A 10,487-nucleotide genomic window follows, 5' to 3' on the forward strand; every position below is an offset into this window, starting at 1 on the left:
TATATTATATATAAAATATATTATAATATATATATAATATATATATATATATATATATATTATATATATGTATATAATGATATAATTTTGTTATATATGTATATATGTGTATGTATATATATATATTTTAAAAATTTTATATATAATAAAATATTAATATAATATTAAAATAAATATAAAAATAAATATAAATAAAATATAAATTAAATATAAATATAAATATATATATATTATATATATATATATAATATTTTAAAATATAAATATATATTAATATATTTTTTTTTTTTTTTTTTTTTTTTTTTTTTTTTTTTTTTTTTTTAACCATATAAAAAAAAAAATAACTACAAATTGTTTTTCATATATCTTCTTTGATTTTTGACTTTAAATTTTTCCCTACTGTATGAGCTTTTTTGACAAAAATTTTTAGATCTGACGTAAAGGAAAAAAAATTTCACAAAGACCATTATTAAATGAGGTATCCTGGAAAATGAATCACCCCATCCCGCCCTTAGGGTGTTGGAAATTTACGACAAAGTGTTTGGCAGTGGCAACAAACAGCACCATGTAGGATAAGTAAAAAAATAAAGACGACTGACACACAGATTAAACATTCTCTCCAAACCCAAACAAAAAAACCCCCAAAAAATGAGAAGAAATTAAGAACCTTCCCCCCCCAAAACTATCCTAAAAAAGAGAAAAAAGAAACATCTCGCCCTTTTTTCACAGTCAACAACCCTTTTGGGGCCCTTTAAAAAAAACCGCCTGCGAAGATAAAAGGCAGGCCGAGGTAATGTCCCTGAAGCAAAAATTTTGCTCCGACCAGGGCCTCCCAAAAGACGCTCCTGGGGCTCCTGGATCCGTCCCTAGTTTTTCACCTCTCAAACAGCAGCAAGGATTCTTGGCCCGTGGGGTTTCGAAAAATCAAAACAGAGAAAAAAATAAATATAGACATACAAAAATATACAAGGCGGTGTTGGGGTGTTGTGTGTGTGTGTTGGTGTGTGTGTGTGTTGTGTGTGTGTGTGTGTGTGTGTGGTGTTTTGTGTGTTGTGTTGTTGTGTGTGTGTGGTGTGTTTTGCATATATATATTATAAAATATAATATTATTATATATATATATATATAATATATATATATAATATATATATATATTATATATAACATATATATATATACATAATATATACTATATATATCAATAATAATAATACATATATAACATAACATACTTTAAAAATTAATATTATATCATATATAATATACATATATATAACATTTTAAATACTAATATATACTAATATATACTAATATACATATATATACATATTATACATAAAAATATACATTATATATATAGGCCCCAAAAAATGAGGATCTTGGCTCCTGGTCCAGCGCCCCAACTCGCATCGTGGATTTGGGTACAGCGATACGGGCATGCCAAGGAGACGACCCACCTTGTGACCCCGCGATGGGGGATCCTCCAGAACTGCGGGGTTTACCGGAGTCTGAGTTCTGGGCCCCGACCATAGGCGTTGTGGCTACCCTGCGGGTCCACTTCAAAACTCCCCGTCCCTCATGGCCCCCCTAAGGTGTTTCACTTGGACAGACAAGGGGGGAGGAGTGTGCCCGGGTTCCCCACGGCAGTTCTGACGCTCTCAAAAACCAGCAACCTGAGGATCCAGTTGCTCTGGGGGGTCCTTCAAGCGCAAACCCGAAGCGCTCGGATCCATTGGCGTACCCCCAAGGAAAGGCAAAAATACCATCCCCCTGGAGACATTAGAGGCCAGAAGGTGTCGAAAGGGCTGGGAAAAGGGGAATCAAGTCTTGCGTCTTTCCATGGTGCGTGGGCTCGGACACTGCTGAAAGGGACAAGGAACATTTCATCAGGAATTTTGCTGGGATCAAAGGGCCCCTTTTCTTGGAAAATACCTTCGCCCTGCCTAAAAACCCTGAGAAAAACTGAACCCTAAGCCCCCCTCAAGATGACTGCAGTCCGACAGCGGATGGACGGATCATCTCAGTCTTTTTGGGGTTGTGAAGTTGGGTGAGTTTTTTGAACAGTGTCCCAGGTGGATCCCCCAACAGTTGCTTGGATGCAAGCGATTCTCATGCCTGCCGGACCCACCCATCAGCGAGGAACCCCCTACCCAAACAGAGGTTGGCTGGCGATTTCCAAGTGAAGAGGGGGAAAGCTGGGCATAGTGATATCCCTGTGAACTGCAAAAGGCGGGGGGGGAAACCTAGGGCTGGGGGCCTGATCAGTCTGACTGCCATTTGGCAGCCCGGTACCATTCCCCTGACCTGCTGGGGGCTGGCACCCCTCTCGGAAGGGGAAAGGGGATCGAGGGACTGTACAACCCCCGTGGTTTACACTGCTCAGATCCCGGCAAGGTTCTCCTCACATTTTTGAAACGGATCCCAACCACCTAGGGGCCCCAAGGGGGACCGGAGCAGTCTGGATTTACCCGGGCAAGTCCAAATAGACCGTATCCTAGCGCTTCGAGTAATTGGGAACGCCGTCGTGATTTGGTCGGGGGTTGTTGCAGCTACATCCCCTCAAAAAGGGTTTGACTCGGTGCATGGGGAATCGTTTGGGGAGATCCTGGGCTCAGGGGAATTCCGCACGATTTTTGGGCCCGTAGCAAACCCATACTGGTATGAAAAGGGTGTAAATGTGGTGGGGGTTTTTGTCGAACTTCTTCCCTGTTAAATTTAGGGTGAGGCAAGGGTGTTCCTTGCCCACTTTCAACACTTGTATGGACTGGATAATGGGCAGAGCTACTAGCCAAATCATGCGGAGCAACACTAGGCAATTTAAGGTTCGGACCTTGACTTTGCCACGATGTTGCCATCATCTGAGTCCTTTGGGGTCATTTTGGCGGGTCTTGAGCATTTAGCAAGAGCGAAGCCCTGGCTTAGAGGTCCCTGGACCAAACCCAAAATTCAGGGCTTGGGGGGCCGGGTTTGGGGAACCCTTCAGTCGATCCATTTCTTGCGGCGGGACGTTGAAGTCACGAAAGTTTTTCATACCTGGTAGCGTAGTCCTATCTCGGGGTTTTCAGACCAGGAAGTCATAGGGATTTGGTCGGAACAGGGGCCATGAACCGATCAACAAGAGGTTTGGGATGTCGGTACCTATGCAGAAAGGACCAACTGCGTGTCTCCAAAGGGTTTACTTCCCGTTTTTTCTCTAGGAAGCGAAAATGGACGCTATCCCGGCCTTGGGGTCTGCCTTGATGCCTTTTGTAACAATCCCTTCGCCGGATCAGGGGTCAGTTGGCAGGGCCCGGTCCAACGGCGGTTTCACCGGAACGGCATGGGACCTGTACTTGCATAATCCGGGGTCGCCAACTCAGGCTAATGGCCCCCAAACTCCCTCCCCATGGGCGACCCCCCCCGTTGTCTCTTTTGCGAGACAACCCTGGGGGGAGGAGACCTGTGGGGCGTCCCAGGGGATCATGGGTTTGGGCGCTGCGGACCTGTCGTGAGGAAAAATAGGGATGGGGGCCCGGGGCCTGCCGGAGACTCGCCCCGAGGGATCCTCGTGGGTGGGAAAGGGAAAGGGGGGATGCGGCCATGCGCCCCCTCGGCGTTTCCCCTTGATGATGATGATGATATATATACATATATATTTACATATATATAACTATATATATACATATATTTACATATATAATACTTATTTCATATATATAATATATATACATATATAACACTATATATACACATTTAACATATATTACACATATATTACACATATATATAACTATATATACACATAATATCATTATATATACTATATTATATCATATATATCATATACAAAAAACTTAATACATAATTAACATTATAATCATAATATATAAAATTTATTTAATAACATTTTATACATATATTATACATATATAATATACATATTTATACAATATATAACATATATATACATATATTACATTACGTAATATAATCAAACTTACAATATTATATATATTTTTAATATATATATTTTTATTATAAAATATATAATATATATATATATATATATATACATTGTAATGTAGATAAGATGTATGTAGGTATATAAATGTAAAGGTAGATTATAGATAATGATTAACTTATATCGAGAGTATGTTTTTCCTGTCATGAGAACTGGATGACATGAGAGAAGCAGGGAAAATTTCTACCAAAAAAAAATTTTTTTTTAGGACTGAAGAAAAAATTTGCTAAGGCATAAATTGGGTAGCGTATTTCAGCTGAATGAATCTCGTCGACAAAGGCTGTGTAGTAAAGGAATCCCAAGAATGAATTGAAGACAAACCTTGACATTTCTGAGAGCCTGAATAACTCTTCCTGGCATGGCTCCAATATAGGTTCTTCTGTGCCCACGAATATCATGCTGATCGCTTATTCCACCTGTTCCAAGAATTTTTCTTTTAGTGCAGTATGATAAAATAATCTACTATGCTAATCAATGCACAGTAACTTTTAAAAAGGTTATTTACTTTTCTATTTCCAAATTCTATGGCAATTATCAAAACCTGCCCCAGTCTATTGATACAGTATGACCTCATAATTGCCCTACCTAGCGATATCCTCTGATATGGGCGTCCAAGTGTTGTTGCTATAGATTTGGCTATGCTCGTCTTCCCAACACCTGGAGGCCCAACAAAGCACAAGATGGGTCCTTTGAGATCACCACGGAGCTGTTTGACAGCAAGGTATTCCAACACTCGGCGTTTAACCTGAAAAAAATTAGGAACTGTTGTATTATGTCTGCCAATAAGCAAACACAATTTAAAACCAATTTTCATTTACTACTTCTATGGTAAATATAGACAAATTTTTACTTCCAACTGAAAGATTCTTCAGTAGAGAATGACTTAAATGATAGAAAGAAAGAAAGATAGAAAAGAAAAAAAAAAATTTTCATAAGGAACCTTTTTCTTTTGTCTCTACACTACCTTCTCCATCCCATAGTGATCAGCATCCATGTCGGCCCCGTGCTTTGCTGATGTTACAGGTCTCTCTGACTGGGGCAGACCAAGGTAAGCCCACCATGAGCTCCAGGTAGTTCCTTTGTCATAGAATACTCTGGCAGGTGGGGAGCCATGCGTTTCAAGCGTCCTAGCTCCTTAAGTGCTGCCTACATGGGGGACAAATACAGGTTATTATTGCTGTTGAATAATGAAGAAAAAAAGAAGAAATGGGGGAAGAAGAAGGAAAAACACAGTAATTTTTCATGGCATGATGTATGCAACTAACATTCTGACATTGATACATTGAAATTGAATCTTTAAATTTAATACCAATGCATTGATGACATAAATGGGTAGATCTTCAAGTCAGCAAGGATGTAAAAAGGATGAATAATGCAAATGTAAATTATTAATGTGAATAAATGAATGGTATAAAAGATGAAAAAATAAATTTCCCTCAATCTGTGAAATTATTACGATATCATTATATTTTTATTTGTATCTTTATGAGTTTCTGATGACTCTTTCCTTTTCTCATCCTTACATAGGAAAGACTGACTATCCTATAATACAATATACAGGAGAGGTTTTCTTTCCTTTACCTGCCTCAGCCTTTCACATTCTACCCCGGTTTATTTAAAATTCCCACCCAACTTAAACCCTTTACTTATTGCTTCGGTAATCCTGCCCTTTTTCCTTCCAAAAAACCCCATCCCTTCCTTGCATCATCAGGATGTTTGTTCCTTTGATTTTTTGTCTAAAAACCCCGAAATCCCATCTCTCCTTCATCACAAATTTGGGTCCGGCGACAGGTTCCCCCCCCCCTTTCGATTTTGACGATTTGGGTTTTCCTTTTGTTGTTTCGTCTCCCGCTGCTTCACGCACTCCCACAGAGAAAGCATTTGGGGGGGAATTTAGAAATAGAAATATCAACGGGCTCCCTTAATTTAAAAAGAATATAGCGAGAGAAACTGTAGAGGGCTAGGAGGCAAAAAACAGTGGGACACAAACATGGCACTGAAGTTGGGTTTCATGTAAATATAGCAGTAAGGTAATTATATCGAAGGGCATGAAGGTGTCAATAGTTTGTTTCAGGTGATGAATTTCAAACAAAGCTGATGTCATATATATGTGTGTGTAGGTTGTGTTTGTGTGTGTGTGTGTGTGGGGGGGGTGTGTGTGTGTGTGGGTTGTTGGGGTGTGTGTGTGGTGTGGGGTGTTGTGTGGGGTGTGGGTGTGTTGGTGTGGGGAGTTTTTTGGGGGTGTGCTTTTTTTCACAATGAATGCAAATTCTATGTAAAAAAACATCACTTCCAGAAACTTTCAAAATTTTAATTGCACAACATATCAACATGGTGACATCATTTTTTTTTTGCTAAAAAACCAAAAAAAACAAAAACAATATAATAATAATAATAATAAAATAATAATAAAATAATAAAAAATAATAATAAAAATGAAAAAAAAACAAAAATAATAAAAATAAAAACAAAATATCAATAATAAAAAAAAAAACAAAAATAAAAAAAAAAATAATAATAATAAAACAAAAATAATAAAAACAATAATAAAAAAATAATGATAATTATAATAATAATAATAATAACAACAACAACTGATAATTACAATAAAAGTGATATTAAATAATAAAGATAATAATAAAATAATAAAAAATAATAATAATAAAAATAATATAATAAAAAAATCAAAGACCTCTGATTCACACCTTCAGCCCTTTTTAAAACTGATAGGAGTGGAGTGTCACCCTGATTTTATTGCAAGGTCCCCAGCATCCAACTTGCAAACCTCTCGGGCAATGCGCTTTTACCCAAGGGTGCAACAAAATCGCTAGTGACGCTTGGAACCCGTCCACCAGCTTTGCAAAGTCATACCAAATTTCAAAGATGAATGTCTTTAAAACAAACGTGAAGAGGGAAATATATAATCATATATTATGTACATATTTATACCTGGAAAACCCCTATAAATATATTCTGATCTAAATGTGTCAAAAATAAAAGCGTCAAAATTAAATTTTATCAGTGAGTTACCATTTATCAATTTTCCCTTCAGTTTGGAAAACCTGGCACAGAACTCAAGAAGTTAAATCAACTGCGACCCGCTTCCTTGAATTCGAAATGAGCTCAGTTTTGTGTGTATCACCTGCAATAAAATTAAACAATTTTTAATTCCTGAATAAAAGGATACTTAAAGATATCTTTTCATATAAATCAATTCTTTTTTCCCTACAACACCAAATACTATTTTTTTAACAGTTCCCACGCTACTCAACCTACCCTCTTTCTCTCTACCTTCCTGCTGTTTCCCCTTTGTACATCTAGTGCTCACAGCACCCCAGGTAGGGGTTTTTCCTGGATGATGGAGCCCAAGCGAAACCTGCAAACCCCCGTACCAACAGTGTGTACGCGGGCCGAGGCCAGTTTGTCCCAGAAACTTGAACCACAACTCCAGCGGTTCCCTTTTTTGTGGTTTTTTAAGCTCTTCTCCTGGTTGGGTAATGAAATGGGTCATGAGTTAGTAAATGAATTTCTGAAAAGGGGGAATTTTATGTCATTTACAGGATGGTAAAGTCATGAATAAAAAAGTGAAATTTTTTAAGTTTTTTTTTTATCAATTCCTATTCGCGGGCTTGTTACAGACTGTATCAAAATTTAGGGTACAGAAATATGGTAATACTATTAAAGCCTAGTTGTATTACTTTTTAAAATGGAACTATGAATAAATCTTGTCAAAAAACAAAAGAAAAATAATAGTAAATCAAAAAAATAAATAGACAAATGAAACCAGCTTTTTTTTTTTTTAAATGACAACAATAAATAAAATATAGGAAACCTACCTCACCCCACAAAAGTTAAAAAAACCCAAAAAACCCTAGGGGAAAAAAAAACCCCAATTATCCCATTGTAATTATCTGGCCCCTTTGTCACGACCAAAATAACCGTGTTTGTCGTGACGCCTGTCATCAACGTATCGCACCAGGTTTATGCTAAAAATTTTGTAGTTGTTAAAAAGATTACGGGGTAATAAGGACATTAGTTTTAAAACTTCTTTTTACGCATAAAATATTTTTGGTATATAAAATAAAAATATTTTGAGAAATTTAAAAATTTGCAAGGGGTGCTGAATAAATCCCCACAAATTACAAGATGAATACTACCAATAAAAAAGGGTTTGCTGTAAAATTTTTACAATCCAATGCCCAAAAAACACTAGTACATGAAAATTTTTATAAAAAAAAAAAATTTTATGAAATATTTCAGCCAGGAAAACGATCCCTTAATGATATTATATTAAAGGGAAATATGAAGTTATTCATAAAAAAAAAACCCTATTAAAATTGAAATGTTTTCATTTATCTATAAATGAGACAAATTTTTACAACTTCCCTTTATGCCTGTTGCTAGAATGATATTTTTCTGTAAAATTTTAACAAAGAAAAAAAGATAAATGGTTAATTACAATTTAATGATTTTGTGAAAACTTGTACTCCTCCTTTAAAAAAATTTTTTTTAATGTGGCCTTCATTTAACGAGATACTCTTAGTATTTTTCATGGCAATTTAAACTTTTGTTTTCCCTTTTTTAAAAATCAAATAAAAAAATTATTTGATTTAAGATCATACAACTTTAGCAACGTATGGTTACTTTTTTTTTATAAATCTAAATCCCCCTAACTTCACCCAAAAATTTTAGTCCTAAACTGTACTTTATTAAAAAAATTTTCATATATCTAAACACACAGCTTTTAAAAACTAATAATAATAAAGAGTACCCGTACTACGGCCCGTTACATAATTCATTTTATTATGAATTCAAATTAATCACAATCCGTTTCATATTGTTTACTTATATACATGGATCAAATCAATTTATGAACATTAAAATGTCTTACTTCCTTTTCCTAAAAGATAACCCCCAAAAAACGAAAAAAAAAAAAAAATCTAAAACATCAACCGTTCCGAGACCCAAAATCCCTTAGAAAATTTGATATTTTTACATAACTCGCACATCTAAACCAACAACAACCTACCCTACCCCTTCACCGTGGTTACAGGTATCCCATAGTGATCCAGGGCAGGACACCCTTGTAAACGTTAAAAAAGGGTTTTTTGGGGAAAGGGGGGGTGTTTGGTTTGGAGACATCGCGAACAGCGCTGCTATCAACAACAAAAATTGTCCGAATGTTCGACGAGTGACTTGGACTTGCCGCGTCGGAAGGTGGGTTTTGAACGTACTACGCTATATATATATTATACTACATTACTACTATTTCTATATATATTACTACTACTCCTTTTTTACTATTAATATATATACTACTATTTCTACTACATTACACTATTTCTACTACTACAACTACTACTACTATTACTATTACTACTATTTCTAACTATTACTACTACTGTTTATACATACTACTGCACTGCCACGACTACTACTACACTGCACTATACTGTAATAACTGCTACTACTATGCTATACTACTAACACTGTAACTACTGCTATACTATCTGCTATACTACTGCTACTATGCTACACTACTATGCTACTACTACCTACATGCTATACTACTATACTATGCTTCTACTACACTATAAAACTACTACTATACGCTACTCTACTACTATGTACTACTAGACTATATATACTGCTACTATATGCTACTACATACTACTATGCCACTTAAATGCTAAACTATACTCTACTGCTACTACTACGAATACTATATACCACTACTACTTACACTAAATACTAAACTACTACTGCTACTGCTGTGTCGCGAACTACTACTATACTCACTATGCTACTGTGCACTACTACGACTACTACTACTACTCACCCTACTACTGCTACTACTAATACTACTAATAACTACTGCTATACTAAATACTACTGATATACTTACTACTACTGTGCTGCTACGCACGACTATAAACTAATACTGCTGCTGTACTACTACTACACTCTTTACTACTACTTCTATATTATTACTACTTTGCTATTTCTACTACACTATTTATATGATTTTTATTTCTGCCTTATTATTAAACTATTATCATCATTATGGCTATTTAAGATGATGAATTTTTTATCATAATGAAGGTTTAATGATAGCTTGTGGTGGTGGTGATGTGATGACGAGACGATGCGATGACGATGGATGTGATGGATGGGTGATGATGATGATGAGGATGAGATGATGGGGGGGTAGTGGTGGTGATGACGTGATGATGATGATGTGATGTGATGATGAGATGATGATGATGATGATGATGATGATGGATGATATGATATGATGATGATGATGGCAAACAAAAAATATAAAAACAATATAAAAAACAGTAATAAAGATAATTAATAAAAATTCAAAAAAAAAAATACAAAAAATTAAAAAATAATAACATAAACCCCCTGAATAAAATAAAAGTAATAAACCAAAAAAAAACCCCTTTAAAAATTTTTAAAAAAAAAAAAACGGGGAAAAAGG

General features: G+C 35.8%; 1 protein-coding gene across 1 annotated transcript in view; it reads right to left on the bottom strand.

Moving 5' to 3' along the window:
• LOC119578623 (lon protease homolog 2, peroxisomal-like) overlaps positions 1–10,487 on the bottom strand; it is a 110,405-nt gene that overhangs the window by 75,471 nt on the left and 24,447 nt on the right. Inside the window, exon 8 of the mRNA XM_037926186.1 lies at positions 4,322–4,416. Within this exon, the coding sequence (XP_037782114.1) occupies positions 4,322–4,416 (95 nt within the window). The remainder of the gene's footprint in view (positions 1–4,321; positions 4,417–10,487) is intronic.

The sequence above is a fragment of the Penaeus monodon genome, chromosome 11 (genome assembly GCF_015228065.2).
Source record: "Penaeus monodon isolate SGIC_2016 chromosome 11, NSTDA_Pmon_1, whole genome shotgun sequence".
Classification (NCBI taxonomy): domain Eukaryota; kingdom Metazoa; phylum Arthropoda; class Malacostraca; order Decapoda; family Penaeidae; genus Penaeus; species Penaeus monodon.